The 16,620-nt window shown below is 45.0% G+C and overlaps 1 protein-coding gene across 3 annotated transcripts in view; it reads left to right on the forward strand.

The window, feature by feature from the left end:
- The window catches only part of ADAMTS9 (ADAM metallopeptidase with thrombospondin type 1 motif 9), a 237,736-nt gene that overhangs the window by 12,595 nt on the left and 208,521 nt on the right, over positions 1-16,620 (forward strand). For all 3 annotated transcript variants that reach the window (XR_014454314.1, XM_083156037.1, XM_083156038.1), the window contains exon 3: positions 8,350-8,512. Coding sequence is in view for 2 of the 3 variants with exons in the window: in XM_083156037.1 (XP_083012163.1) it covers positions 8,350-8,512 (163 nt within the window). In the remaining variant the exon portion in view is untranslated. The remainder of the gene's footprint in view (positions 1-8,349; positions 8,513-16,620) is intronic.

Consider the following 16,620-nt stretch of genomic DNA (forward strand, 5'->3'; position numbering starts at 1 on the left):
TGGGAATTCCCCGTATGGCTGCACACTAGAAGATGCCTCTGATTGGGTGTGATTGGGCAGCATTTTCTAGCGGTCTCCCGGGCCTCTACCAGCCTCTGTCCAAAGGCCCCTAGAATTGTGAGGTCCTTGACATCTGCCCATTGAGCCTGTAGGCTAATATGGCCCTGCAACCAATCAGATATAAGCTTATTTGACTTCTGCAGTATGAGTAATGAAGGCTGAAGTCTGATTGGTTGGTAAAGGTTACAGCAGGTGATGCCAGGTCCAGATTTAGCATTAGGTACTGTAGTCCCTGTGTTTATGGGGAGCAGAGACTGGCTGGCATCATTGTCCTGTATAATCCTCATTTACCTCTTTGTATATGAATACAGAATTTTATACAAACTCCCTGGAATTTCTGGACATAGATCTTGTGCTCTGTCTGCTTAGGCAGAACTGACATATTTCTCTCCGCAGCGTGCAGGCTGAAATGTCACCAAGTTACATAACAGAATTATGTGGGGGCTGATGTAAAAGGTCATCTCCCTTTTCCGCTGTATTAAGCAGCAGCCGACTTATCCATAATGTGCCAGCACTGGAGGTCCCCGAGCCCCTAAGCATGTGGAACACCTCTCATGTGACCAGGCCTCAGCGAAGACCTAACCTTGTGTTCCAGGGATAACGTCACAAGTCTCTCTTAGAGCAGATTATTTAATAAACTTTTACTTTTTTAAGATGACCTTCGGGAAACCTGGAGAGGGAGAGGTCCGGGTGGGAAGTGCAGTGGGCCTGGTGTTGTGAATTACCGGTACATCATTGCGGTTTACAGCGGAAGGTGCAGAGCCGTGAAGGCGCGATGTATTGAGTTACATTTCAGACCAAAGGCTGTAAAAATCGACCATCGAGAGATTTCTTTGCCTTGCAGACGCATGCGGGAAGATGTGTCACTGTACACAACCGCTTGCATGTTACTAAGGGGAGTCGCGCGGTGGGAAGGAATTATGTTTATCATGAATAGCATTATATAGGAGACCCAGGGCCGGATTAAGGGGGGAGGGGCACAGGGTGTCAGTACCTATGGCCCCGCCTCTAGCTAGGGGCCCCATGTGGTCGACATGTATTTTTTTAGCTAAAGGTTTTGTGCATGGGAGTGGGGTAGTGCTGCAGCTTTACCTATCTGCCAATGTGACAATGATAAATGGAGGGCAGAGGATTGTGCTGAGCTCTGATTGCTGGAGCTCATTACATGCTTCTTAGCCCCATGGAGGACAGCAGCAGCCTCCTCATGGGAGGGTTTTTAATCAGAGGCAGAGTAAGGTACAGAGGGACAAACACAGGCTTTTCATGTGGTATGTGTGTGTATATATAATAAATATATATATATATATATTAACCCCCCCCCCCCTTTCAGTTACCCATTGACCAAGTTTATACTGCCTTTACTCTGTGTTTTGACAGTGTAATATTCTCCCGTGCAATTTGCAGCCAGTAATGACAAGTGCAAGGGGGCCCCCCTGTCTAAAGTGACCCGGGCCCCCCCCCCGAAGGCTTAATCCGGCCCTGAGGAGACCCTCTTGCTAGTGATCTATAATCAAATGTTTATTTTTATATCTGAGAAGGCAGAATAGCGACAGCCCCCTGACCAACATATTTTTTTACTAAGTTTTATTATAAAAGTTTTTTGTAAAACGTCCCTGGAAAATTTCTCTTCCTGGCTCCTTACAAACAAGAAGCGACATACATTAACTTTAACAATATCCTGCTATTTTTAAGTGGATTGTGTGGTAATGCACAGCTATATTTGCTAAAGGTCACAATAACAGGAAGGTATCTCTTGCCGTTTACCTCCTGGACAGTATCTGAAATGATTGCCATCTGTCTCCGAGATGTATTATCATTACATTAAAAATAGCGCTGCTGCACGTGTGTTTGGTTAGAGGCGGGTCGGATTTTTGTCATTTATGCAACAATAGTGTATTAGGAATAAATGCATCAGTAGTTTGTGCAGGAATTATGTGGATTTGCAGAGGGATATATTGGGCCCAATTCAGGCCTGGATGCGGGGCAAATGTTTTCTCAAAATAGGCCAAACCATGTGCACTGCAGGTGGGGCAGATGTAACGTGCAGAGAGAGTTAGATTTGGGGGAAGTTATTTTCTTTCTGTGCAGGGTAAATAATGTACAGGGTAAAAGGCAGTAACTGCATGGGGGTGTGTTGGCCGTCCCTTGGGGAGGGGGGTGTGGGCTGCTGTGGGGGAGGGTGGCGTGTATACATCGTCTCCATAAGCTTGCGACCTTGACATGTGACATCATGACATAAATTGTTTAAGGATTGGGGTATCCAGAGGGGCTATAGTATGCTAGGTTGACCATGTCTAGGTCAACATTCATTAGGTCGACACCCTATGGTCGACAGTCAGTAGGTCGACACCACTGAATCGACACAACATACTCATGTTCGACAGGGTCTAAAGGTCGACACAAGCTTTAGGTTGACAATGGGATGGTCAACAGTAAACAGTATTTTTTTGTCCCGTATGTCAACACAGTTGACGTGGACACTAAAAACTGCACCACGTCCCTTTGGTCAGCGTGCCTCGATATGCTCGGCACACAATCGGCACACAATTTTATTATCCCACCAAAACGTAGTGGATGGTAGGGCATGAAATACCGCTTGTTGGCACATGTCGCACCAGAAAAACGTGAAAAATTGTGTCGACCTTTTGACTGCCGACCTAAAGCTTGTGTCAACCTTTTGACCCAGTCAACCATGAGTATGTCGACCTGTCAGTGGTGTCCACCTACTGACTGTCGACCATAGGGTGTCAACCTAAAGAATGTTGACCTAGACATGGTCGACCTAGGGACCGGATACCACCCAGGGGGCAGCATATAGCCCTGCCACGGCCCTATCCCTTCCAGGCCAATTACACAGCAGCACTGTGTTCTTCTAACGAGTGTGTATTGTTTGGTCGACAATGTCTACCTTGACAGTAAACAAGTTGACCACTATTGGTTGATGGGGTTGCCACATGAAAAAGGTAAACATGTATTAGATTGACATGGTCAAAAGGTCAATACAAGCAAAATGTCGACCATGGGAAAAGGTTGACATGAGTTTTTCTTTTTTTTCTGTTAGTGTTGACATAGGTCGACATTGGCACCTCATGAAAATTTCATGTCAACCTTTCTCCGGGTCAACCTTTTTATATCGACCTTCTGCTTGTCGATATAATGCATGTTGACCTTTTCCTGCCCGTTGACCAATAGCGGCCATCCTTTTGACTGTCGACCTAATGACCACATACTGTTGTAACTTTGCCTGCGTTTTCACAACGGCTGTGCCTGCCAAAATGAATCCCTTTATAGATAATGAGAAGAACACACGCTCTCTGGAGGGTAATCAGCTTTGGTTCGCAAATTGTTAGTAGAAAATAGGTTATTTTACTTAAGAGGATTTTGTGGTCTCAATGTGGCACAACTTATGGGTCAATGCCTTCAAGTCTTGTATGAGCGATGTCTATCTCCGCCGTAGTTGCACATCTGCTTGCAGTTATACTTCCCTGACTGAACTGCTCGTCATTGCGTCCATCATCACAGTCATTCAAGATCAATCAGCACAGAATAAGGTGACAGCTCTGGGACATAATAAATACACATTGGAGCTGAACCTCCACATACCTATCAGAATGTAGTTTATGCAGAGTAAATCAGGGCAGTGTTCTGCAGAGCCTCAGAGACGGTTGTTTCCTAGAAGTCTACAAATTGTTATGGAGGGGAGCGCCAGGCAGGAAACTCTCTACCTCCAACTAGCAGAGCACCGAGTACACTCTCTGGTGACTACAAATAGGTTCTGAAGGATCACACTAACAAAGTTCAAATTCGGTAATTCAAGTAAAAGTGAACTTTGCAGAAAAAAGAAAAAAAAATCATCCATTCCGTCTGAACGGATCATCGTGTGTAGCGGTCAGATGCAACTGACAAACATGGCTGTGTACTGTTAGTTTTGTGATGACACTAACGTTGCAGCTCATTAGTGATATTCAATCTGGGATTCCTACTCTCGGAAACGTCCCGGCAGTTGGAATCCTATACCTGCCGACTCTTTAAAACTCCTCTCCTCAATGATCCGGATGTCGAGCGTTGGAAAGTGGGCGTGTCAGCCAAAACGGCAGCGGATTGTCCAAAAACGGCCGTGAATTCTATAATTCCGCATCCATTTCTGACAAAACAGATCCAATTTGTTTTAAAGTTGGATCTGTTTTGACGGGATCCGCTTTCAATGCTGTCGGAAACAGCAGCATTGAATAGGCCGCGACCACTATTTTCCCCAGCGGAAATAGTGGCCAAGATTGAATACCGCCCTAAGATTGGAGTTCTATTGAAGATGGGATATTGACTATTGCACCATAGTAAATAAGTCAAATGGGAAGATCTAGACCATACACTCTAACGGGTCCTGCAAAAAAAGGTTGAACTTGATGAACGTACAGTAAAGTGCATCCGGAAAGTATTCACAGCGCTTTACTTTTTCCACATTTTGTTATATTACAGCCTTATTCCATAATGGAATACATTTTTCCATCAACATTCTACAAACAATACCCCATAATGACAACATGAAAAAAGTTTTGGGGAGAATTTTATGTATTAAAAAAAGGGAAAAAAAAGAAATCCCATATACATAAGTATTCATAGCCTTTGCCATGAAGCTCAAAATTGAGCTCAGGAGCATCCTGTTTCCACTGTTCATCCTTGAGACCTTCCTACAGTTTAATTGGAGTCCACCGGTGGTACAGTAAATTCAGTTGATTGATGATTTGGAAAGGCACACACCTGTCTATATAAGGTCCCACTACTACTATGCAACCAATCAGATTCTTCTTCTTATTTATTTAGCGTCTTCTAGAATATAATAGGATTTGATTGGTTGCTATGTGCAATCAATCCCACCTTCAATAGAACATCCCACCTTCAATAGAACTCCCATCTTCGTAAATTTACCCCTTTGTTTCCAAAATTATTCACACAGATCCACAGTATATAGTTCATTTCATTTTATGATATAGTGCCAGATGCACTATCTAAGACAGGCATATCCAAACTATGGCCTTCCATTTGTAGTGAAACTACAAGACCCATCATGCCTTGCCACAGTTTTGCTATTAGGGAATGCTAAAACTATGGCAAGGCATGCTGGGATGTGAAGAACAGCTGGAGGGCCATGCCTGATCTAATGCTGTGTACACATGGTGAGATTCCCTTGCTATTCAACTTAAGATTTGAGTGCTATGCAATCTTTGCTTTCTCTGTACTATTTACATACAATTCATGCTATCTGCATTAGATTTGCACTATATAGTCATTGCTGCCCTGTCTATCTGGGTTTCGATTTGTGCTGCCACGGGAGCGTGCATCGGGATCGAAAGATAAAAAAAACTTTGCAATCTGCAAACAATCTGCATGCGATCCCGATGCGATTTTGACTATATAGTCAAAATCTCATGCTGATTGTTTTGTATGTACAGTATTGTGTAATGACTCCACTCATTACATAAAACATGCTTCAGATATGTGAGGTCCTTTAATATTTTCCAGATGCATAAGTCAATCTGATGTTTCCACTTATTGTTGGACAGTCATGGTTTATTGGATTCTGTAAGTGTCCAATCACATATGGCAAATGGTGTGCTACAAACGAGTGTAGACAATCTCCAAGGCTGTGGTTCCTAACACTTCCATTTAGCTGTCTTTCAAGGTAATATTGTGATACCCCAAATAACAATGGATTCTGATAAAGACTTCTACAGATCTGATAATAACTTGTTGCAACAGGGAATTAGGCTTAAGTTTATTTTTCCGGCATCAACTTTCAGCATCACCATTTAGTAGTCCCTTTCCCAACACCACAACAGAGAGGCAGGAGTTCCCACCTCAACAGAGTAAATAATACACACAAATATAGTGCTGTAATATGAACTCAACTTATATTATATAAGTAGTATATAAATAAGAGTAAGTGTAAGAGCAATGAACATTGGAAATAATGTACAGTAATTATACTTTCTACAGACAAGTACCAAAATCAATAGGCCTTGGTCACATATAATTAATGTTATAGTTCCAAAGATACCGTAATACTGCCTGGCTTGGTACCAAATAATACTAACTCAATAAAATTAAGCCTTTACAGTTGTAAATGCCAGAAATATCCATAACCTAAAGCTACGATTGTTAAGGACTCAATAACATTGAAAAAAAATGCTCTTGTAGGGCACAAAACACACTATTCTTAACTAGCCTTTGGAATCTCGGAGTAATTGCTCCATAGTCAACAGACATGACAAAGTGATTGTTTATGGTTAGCAAATATCCAGGAACCAATCAATACCAGCGATGGGGGACTACACTCCAACTATACTGTCCAGGGCTTCAAATGGTCATGCAGAGGTGGGGGAACTCATTTCTCTATGCCAGCTACTGAATTCGGCCGGGAGTCGGGACCGCATATCTACTAATCTGCGTCCCGACTCCTGGCTCCTTATGAGTCAAATGTCCATCACAAAATGGCCACCTCCTTAGAGGAGACAGTTTTTTAAGATGCTAGAGGAGGCAGTGGCGGCCTCCTCTAGCATCCTTACAAACGGTGCGTTAAATTTAGGGAGGGGGGGGCTACGCCCCTGGTAGTAGGGTTTTTGGCATCCCCCTGCAAACTAGAATGCTTGTGAGAATAATTGTGCAGGGCCAATGTGGAGGTTAATATGTTCCACCTCACCATTAGAGGTGGTGGAACTCAGTTCCACCCCGTTCCCCCTCACTTTAACCCCTGATACTGTCCATCTAAATAAATACTGCCTCTAAACCTAGCAGTCCTTGGTACAAGGGTAGCAAGACTTTTTATAGGGTTTAGCTGGAATGTTGGTAGACTGGGCCACTTTGAGGGTATGGGTCATGGACTCAATGAAGTTCGATATACATTTTGGTTGACCGGAGAAGTTTTACAGGGCTTAGGTCAACATCTGAATTACGTTGACGTGGATAAGGTCAACAGGGTCGGAAGGACAACACAAGCATTAGGCTGACAGTCAAAAGGTTGACATGAGTTTTTCACGTTTCTTTGTCCCAAATGTTGACATAGTCGACATGGACCATCTAAGTGTACCGCGTCCCCTCGCATGCTTCGTGCACTATTATATTCTGCCACCTAGCCGTAGTGGATGGTAGGGTATGAAATACCGCCTATTGGCACATCGGCCTTAGACATGTCATCCTATTTCAGGTGTTAACATAAGCCCTGTTGACATTCAGTGATCGACATAATGTATATAGACCTTTTATAGGATCAACTTTGTGACCATATCCCCACTGTGTAATAATAAAAATGAAATCCACTGTTGGGGACCTTGTGATAACCTCTCAGTCTCAATGCTGCAGTGCTGCTAGTTAAGCAAAGGCTAACTAGTCATCTTATCTCACCTGTCTGATGTATTCTCAGTAGGATAATATAGCATAGTTACCTCCCCTCCTGCATTCTGCAGGAGACTCCCTGAAATAGCAGCAATCTCCCTCTCTCCCTGATTAGTCTAGCAATCTCCCTCATTTCACCCAGCCCACATTACACTGTTTCATCATAGTTGCCTACCCTCCTGCATTCTGCAGGAGACTCCCTGAAATATCATCAATCTCCCTCTCTCCCTGATTAGTCTAGCAATCTCCCTCATTTCACCCAGCCCACATTACACTGTTACATCATAGTTGCCTACCCTCCTGCATTCTGCAGGAGACTACCTGAAATAGCAGCAATCTCCCTCTCTCCCTCATTAGTCTAGCAATCTCCCTCATGTCACCTAGCCCACATTACATTTTGGGGAAAAAGAATGAGAGACAGATACATTTACACTGAATCATCAGCGCCATTTCCCAGCACTTTACCTAGTATAGTAGCTCTTACTAACTGCTTTGGGGCTCATCTACATTTGTATATAAGTCATTTTATAAGATTCCCCTCAGATGTAGCAGTGCACACCCACGCTTCTAGGTGCCACGTTCACAATCTCTTTTCACAATCTCTCCATATATGGAACTAGACACGCCCTTTGGGTGGAGCATGACACGCCCCCTCAATGGGGCGCTCTGCAAAATTCTACTACCAACTATAATGTCCCTGAAACTAGTTTTCAAAAGTAGGCAAGTATGTCATATAGACTCGCTCCCCCACAATCCCCTCTGTTGTGTCTACGGTGCACTGATACATTGAGCCTTTGTAAGTACATTTAAAGTATAACATCTTAAATCATTATATAAACGTGCAGTATTTTTTTCCTCACAAGTTATGTTAGAAAGTTGATATGTTTTTATTATCCACAGCTTGGCACATTCAGGTCTCAGGACGGGGACTATTTTGTTGAACCTCTGCTCTTGGCCGATGGAGAAGAGCATGAAGAAGAAGAAAACAAGCCGCACGTAGTATACAGACATATCACACCTCAGCGAAATGCATCAAGGGAAAAAAAGACATGTGACACTAAAGGTAATGTGCCTATTGTCCCTTAGCTCTTATATGTTCATCAATTATTTTTATATGTCCCATGTGTGACCAATGAAATATTTAATCTTGGCTGTGATGGGTGACATCATAGCAGGGAGACCGTTATACCAGCCACAGTTTGCATAAATCAGCCAATGCGTGGGAAGACTGAAGACGAGTACAAATGTCAAATAGAAAAGAGCAATATTAGGGGACATTGCAGTAAGTCCTACACATGTGATGTTTATTTAGAATATTGACTTTTGGTCTGTTGTATAGTATTTGTTGTATTTCGGGCTATTATCATCTATCTATATATATATATATATATATATATATATATATATATATGTCTAGTGTCCATGTGGCTCTGAAACACTGCCATCTGTTGGCAGCAAGTGAAACGACATCTAGCTTTCGAAGCACTTGCTTTGAGTAGGCTAATGCTGTGTACACACGGGTACAATCTTTTTACGATTCTGACTATATAGTCAGAATCGCATCAGAATCGCGCACAGATTGCAAGTGTTTTTTACCCTTGCGACCCCGATGCGACCCTGATGCGCGCCCCCGTGTCAGCTGAAATCAGATAGACAGGGCAGCCAAGACTATATAGTGCAGATTGGGGACATCTTGGGCAGAAAGTTAAAATCTCATGCACATAGCTAAAATCGAATAGCAAAAATCGCACAAACATCGAATCGTCATCGAAATCGCAAAGGCATCGCCCCCGTGTGTACACACCATTACTGTGCTTTATATGTTTTATGGAGTCTCTGATAGATTAAATAGGGTATAGGGAACATTTATTAAACCTGAGAGATAAACTGCCTGCCAATCAGCTAGCTACAAACATGGCCTGTACAGTGACAGTTAGGAGCTGAACGGTCAGTACAATGAGCCAGATGCACTAAGCTTCAAAAGTGATAAAATGGAGAGTGATAAACAACCAGCCAATCAGCTCCTGCCTGACATTTTTCAAACACAGCCTGTAACATGGCAGGTAGGAGCTGATTGGCTGGCCATTTTATCCACTTTTGAACCTTAGTGGCATCTGTCCCTTTATCTTCAAGCTTTGCTAAATCTCTTCATGGATCCTGAGTTCTGCCGTCTTTAAGAAGTTTAGTGTGCAATAGTATAAAAGGCCCAATGAACTAATCATTTACAGACCTAAATAAATAAAACTTTTATGTTTTTCTCCTAAAATACTGCTCAGTTTTAGCCAACTTTATGGTCTGAGCAGTGGCGGATTAAGCACGGGGCGACAGAGGCGGTCGCGCCGGGGCCCCCCACACCGGGGCTCCTGTCGCCCCGTGCTCCACCCGGACGTCCGCCCACCTGTAGGTAGCAGACAGCCGGGCAGACTGTATGTGCGCTGCCCGGCTATAGTATGCGGCAGAAGAATCTGTATTTTCACAGATCTCCTGCTGGACCGCCGGCAGCCAATCAGGAGCGGCTATCAATGCCGCTGCTCCTGATTGGCTGCCCGGCGGTCCAGCGGGAGATATGAAAATACAGATTCTCCTGCCGGAGACTACAGCCGGGCAGCGCACATACAGTCTGCCCCGCTGTCATCAATTAAAGACAGGTACTGCGGGTGGGCGGATGGGTGATTCGGGGGGGGGGGGGGGGGGGGTATAGGGTGTCTGTGGGGGCCCCCACAATTTTGTTGTCCAGAGCCCACACAGACCTTTATCGGGCCCTGGGTCTGAGTTATTCATTTAGGACAGGCGACATCAGAATTGTTTGCATTTTTGTATTGGGGAAGCATTTTCTTATTTTATATAAATGGATGACTTGAAGTGCTAAATTGTTCATTTGAGGTATAAACAGGGCTATGCTGTGGTGACCGACAAGACCCGAGATGGCCATGTGCATCTAATGCACAGTCTAAACCAGTGTTTTTCAACCACTGGGCTGTTCTCAAGTGTGCCCACAGATCTAGAGATGCCCAAACCAGTTTACAGCCACCACTTCAACTGTTATTTACTGGTCTCTTTTCATGTAAAGGGCCAATGTATTTTATTTTTATTACCTGTGGGGACCAGTGTGATTTTTTTTTTTTATATGGGGGCCAATAGTTTTTTTTTTTTTTCTGTGGGGACCAATGTGTCTTTCCCTGTGGGGATCTCATGGTGTGCCTTGGCAATTTTAAAATCTTATTTAGTGTACCGCAAGGTAAAAAGGTTTAAAATCACTGGTCTAAACAGTCCTTTAAATGCATTCTCTTCTCAGTTACATGCAACTCCTCCCCCACGCATTGCGATAACTTCTCCTCCTCTGCATGCCTTTGGTGGAAATCTAGAAGCACTTGTGTAGATAGCAGCATAGAAAATCCAGACCTGAATTTCCATTGCATTTCAGATGTTTTGTGGTTTATCACAGAGCTTCCATAATGGCCAGTGTTGCCCCATCCTCTATGTGCCCAAGACTGCTGCCTATCTGCTCATTTGGCCTAGCTGATGTCCGAAAGAGAATTTAATTTTACAGTAAAGGCATAAGGTTGGAAGATCATTGTATCATGTTAGACATTGGCCCTTATTCAGATCGGCACGGTACGGCCCGCGTGCGGCCGTACCGCCGATGTTTTTTGTCTGCACATGCGCAGAGGTCATTCTGCGCATGTGCAGCCCCCTTCGCCGCAGACGGATTTCCCTATGTGTACGCCCCGCGTTTCATGGGCGTTCCCATGCAAACGCGGGGCGTATGCATGGTAATGAGGGCATGACGCCCTCATTACCATGACATGGGGGCGGAAAGCTGACGTCGCCGGATGTCAGCTTTCAGCCCCCATACAAGCTAACACACGGACGATTGTCCGTGTGGTCTTAGCTTGCGGGAGCTGCCGCGGCGTGCGGGCCTGCCTTCGATGGTCGTCGACCATCGAAGGCAGGGGGCAGCTCCCACCATGGTGGAGGCGTAGCCTCCACCATTTTTGAGCGGATCGCCAGCCGTCCGTGTATGGACGGCCGTGGCGATCCGTCTGGTGGGCGGCCCTAGGTTTGTGCGGTCGGAGCCCCGTGTGCGGCTCTGACCGCACCAACCAGAATAAGGGCCATTGATAGCTCCCAGAAAAACAATAGAGTTTAAGGGGTTAATTTACTAATAGGGAAGTTCAATTGAAGATGGGGTGTTGCCCATAGCAACTAATAAGATTCTATCTATTATCTTATGGAAGGTGCTAAATAAATATGAAGTACAATATGATTGGTTACTATGGGCAACGACTCATCTTCAACAGAACGCCCATCCTAGTAAATGTACCCCTAAGTGCTTATTATCATGGCAGAATTTTTGACTACAGATGGAACCGCCGGAGATGCTGATGCGCCCCATTCTCGGCAAACCGCCAGATACCGGCGGCTGGCATGCTGGCAAAAACAATAAGAGCAGGTCCATCTGTATTTCAATTGTGTTGTTAGGCAAAAAATGGTCAAGATGATGAAGAACCTAACGACCCCCATACACTAGGACGATTTACATGCAATTTGGGCACTTTTCATGCAATTGTGGCGATCATTCGCATGAGAAGTGCTGAAATCCCCTGTGATTGACAGCAGGTCCGATGCGGTGCGCAGTCCTGTGGGCATCGCACCAGAGCCTGTGAGTGGCACCGCTTGCTGAAGCAATCTTCTACATCAGTGATTTTTTTACCTTGCGGCACACTAAATAAGATTTTAAAATTGCCAAGGCACACATGAGATCCCAACAGGGCAAAACACATTGGCCCCCACAGGAAAAAAAATACAAAACTATTGGCCGCCATATAAATAACAATCACACTGGTCCACACAGGTAACAAAAATAAAATACATTGGCCCTATACATGAAAAGAAGAGACCAGTAAATAACAGTTGATAGGTGGCTGTAAACTGGTTTGGGCATCTCTAGATCTGGGGGCACACTTGAGAACTGTTGAAGGCACACTAGTGTGCCACGGCACAGTGGTTGAAAAGCACTGTTCTAGATTGCTTCCGAGCCGGGCAGGCTTGGCTGAGATCGTATGCCATATATCGCATGCAAAGGGTCCTCGTGAGATATATCACATACGATCCTGCTGCTCTGCAAGGTCCCGGACGGCACAAGTGCGGATCGCGGGAGAAGTCACCTAGTGTATGCCCAGCTTAAAGCTAAGGTTGCACAACCTATGGCTCTCCTGCTCCTACTGAGAACAACCTCTGGCTAATAACAGAGAGCCGTGGTGCGTGATCCTGGGTCAGTAGCTGAATGTCCTCACTCTATAGTACTGCTGATTACTGTAATCCTCCTGGTCATATGGTAAAGGCATTGCACCCTCTGCCCACGGAAATCATATCCTGCACAGCAGACGGAAAATGACTTTATTGGTAACCCGAGGAAATAAGTGCACAAAGCCGATGACAACATCTCCTCTGAGCCCTAATACATCGAAAAAACATGTTTTTCTTTGAGCTACTTGGATGCGTTTTTCCATATTAAAGTCTTTTATTTCTCTTCTGCTTTAAAAGACCATTCAGCCTTTAAGAGCCATTACTGTTTGGATAGGAACTGGGGAGGTTTAGAAGGGAAGTTGTGTCTAACTGGTCTAGTTCCTTGCACAGGACACCGGCAGAAATACTGTAAGAAGCCTGCTCTAGTGGAACCTGGCTTTCTGAACAATGTGCACTTGTGCCAAAACACATCACCAACTGACTTTGATGGATATAGCCTAAATGGTCTGCCTGGTGTTCTTCAAGGTGGACTCTTAAATCCCAGACTTTGCAGACAACTCCACCCAGCGGGGCATCATCTCTGAGTTGGCGTAAATATGCAGCCCTTCTCCATAGCACAGAAGAGAAATATCTGTACACTCTGCTGCACTGCAAGCTACACACCTAAATAGTAGTCACCTGCACCTATTTAATGCATAGTCAAACACAGGGGGGTTTCTGGTTGTCCGGAAACCCCCCTCCTCTTGGCAAGTGCCTTAAATGATGACATTAGCTGGTATATAATATGATCAATAGCGCTGCCACCACATCATGCAATGGCCCTTATTCTGATCTGTGCGGATATTCCCGCATTCTTACGGAGCGGTCCGCACGCCACGGTGTTTTGCCGCATGCGGCCATCGTCCGTAGAAACGCCCACGTGTCCTCCGCATTCGGACGGACTCACTCTTTAAGAACAGGGCGTGTTTACGGACGACATACAAACCATGCGTGTGCGGGAGAAACACTCCGATTCGGCACGGTATTACAGAGTATTACAGAGTATGCTCAGGAATCCCGCATCCGAACGGGAGCCAAGCGGTGCTACCGCACGTAAGCGGAGTATTTACGCCAAACAACCCACTATTATATATCTTCTGTATTGCTAGTATTAATATTCAGTCATGTCCATTGTTAGCAGTTTTTAAGTGTGGGACAAGTACAGCATATGTGGGGGATTACTAAGGTTTCCTTGAAGCAGCAATGGTTTCAATTAAAGCACTGACAAGCGTCCTATTAGTGAGTAATGAGTAAAGGAGTAGATTGTATTGGGTTCAGGTGTTAATGGTTGTAGTCATTAGGCGTACGTTCGCCTACCGCATGAACGAGTGGTGTCCGCAAAGCAATAGTACACTTGTGGACACCGCACATTTCAGCCCTTTTTGCTCGCGTGCATTCGGAGTGGTTTCCGAATGTACGCCCCCCAACATAAGTGTACTCCCCCGTGTCCGCCCATGTTTCCGCCCCGTTTTGCCCACTTTGAAACTACGCCCATGTGTCATTCCGCATGACGCCCATAATACGCCCCTATTTCCCGACTGATTGCGGTGACCAGTTTTGGACGGGCTTTGTCCGAACTGGTACCGAGTCAAGGCGTGGCACATGCGCGTAGCGTTCTCCACGCATGCGCAGACGCCGTAAAGACGCGATCCGTAAGAACGCGGTAAAGTCCGCATCAATCAGAATAAGGGCCAGTGTAAGGGACAGAGCAGGGCTAGTGCACATGCCCAGTGTACCAGCTTCTTCTACCACATTTTCTGTATGTGTGGATCTGAGCCCTCAAACATCACAATGGACCAGAGAGTAGCGGCCAGGAGGAAGAGACAGGAGCCTTACCATGAAGTGGGAGATTATGAGCTTAGAAAGTGCAGCACTGGTTCTATTACTGTATGTTTGTGTATTTATTATGTGTTTAACCTTTTCCTGAACACTTACCTTATTTAAGTGTTTGAAAGAGCCTATACTATAGAGACCAGCTGTACTGTTAGGTATAAATACTGTATTCCATACAGTATCCCATGTATAAAAAGCATACTTGCTCCATGCCCTGCAGAATGGGAGATTTTGGATTACATTTGGAAACCCCCCTCCAAAAATACTGCGTTTGCCATTGTACGTGAATTGTGTTGCTCTGAACAATGTGATCTCGCCTATGCATGGGTCACCTTTCCTGCGCTCCTTTCCTCATATCAGGTGTTGTAAGCATCAGCTCCTCTGCAAATCATTCTCACCTACGCTGAATATTTCCTCTACAAGAGATGCCTGCAGAGAAGGAGGTGGGCGGTGATGGGGGTTGGGCCAGGCTAATTATGCCTTAGGTCCCACCCGCTCACAGGAAATATTCTGCAGTTGGGTCATATTTGCCTAGTAGGCATGGTTAAAAGGACATCATTAGCATAGAACCGCATAATTAGCCCACCCCCTCGACAGGGACCACACATTCACTGTGTGTATCTCCGTATTGTGCCAACTACACTAGGAATTAGGAAGAAAGTAGGAGGGTGCCCACTCTTCGTGTGGTACGGGGGAATACCCTAAAACATGTGTGTTTCCCATAGTAACTGGTGGAGTAGGCAAATGCGGCTACACCCATGCGCTATGGTGGGCCATATTTGCCTACTATATCAGACTGTCCAGGAAGCTCCAAAATTGCAGATTGCTCTCCAGGATGTTCTGAAGATTAGGGATGGTAATCGTTACCACTGCCATCAATGGTTGACATTGATGGAAATAGTACAACAGGCCATCGATGGTGTTAAAATATGCAATGGATGACCATTGATATTTTTACCTATCGATGGTCATCCATTTTGGTTGACTGATTGGCCTGTGGGGCCAATTAAAACATGGGGGTGTGGCTTCATGTGAGGCAGAGCTATGCTCCATGTCCTGGCACTTTGAGAAAAAAAGGCAAAAAAGGTTTTGCTGTGCCATCGATGGAAGGAAACCATCTGGTTCTCCCCCATCAATGGCTCAAGTATTCAACATCGGACATAAACCATCAATGATTTCAAATCATCGATGGTCAATGGCCATCCCTAGCAGTGTGTCCCCATCACCCACTTCACAATGCCAGTAATGCCATGATGATGCAATCATGCAACCTCCCACTTGGCCTCCCACATGTCCCATTAGTCCTCCTTCAGCACAATTGTACCATTTTATCGAGAGGTTTCAAGGTAATGCAACCCGACCCCAACCGCCCATCCTGTTTTTCAGATCCACAGTATTTAGGATGTATTCAAATGTCTCGTTGGTTACCATGTGAGATTAATTTATGCAATTGAGATGGTCAATTACTCCATCAGCCCATGCATACATGTATGTAATAGTCATTGGTTTAACTAGGCAATAGATGCCCCCCCCCCCTCACCCCAGGCCAAAACATACTGCCATCTCCCATCCCCCCTCGCTACTTGCTCATTTTCAAAGGTATACCCCCAGCCACAGATCTGCGGTCTTGTCAGGGGTTCTGCTCATTGTCAAGGTCTCCGTTCAACCAACAGTGCTGCAGGTCTGTTGCAACTGCCCTAATACAAATTTCTTTTTCAAAATGGCAACCATTTTGGGAGTGAGTTTTTAAATGGTTGGAGGCAAAACGGACCTGCAGACTACTATCTGTAGGACCAGCCAGGGTTGTAGCAGTATGCCCTGTAGACCCCCAGTGCTCACAAGCCACCGCAGGGACTGCGAGGGCTATTGCTATGCCACTGGTAATAGTCCAATGGTTTGTACCTGTTGGATTTACACAATTTAAGACATGATCTACCATTGTAAGAATGTGATTGATTGGCTATCCCGGGACTGGTAGGCTGGTGTGGACTTCAGTGGGGCTTACTTTGTCACATTTTTCATTTGTATGTGAAAATTCGTTCAAATGAC

The sequence above is a fragment of the Crinia signifera genome, chromosome 8, assembly GCF_055691185.1.
Source record: "Crinia signifera chromosome 8, ASM5569118v1, whole genome shotgun sequence".
Classification (NCBI taxonomy): domain Eukaryota; kingdom Metazoa; phylum Chordata; class Amphibia; order Anura; family Myobatrachidae; genus Crinia; species Crinia signifera.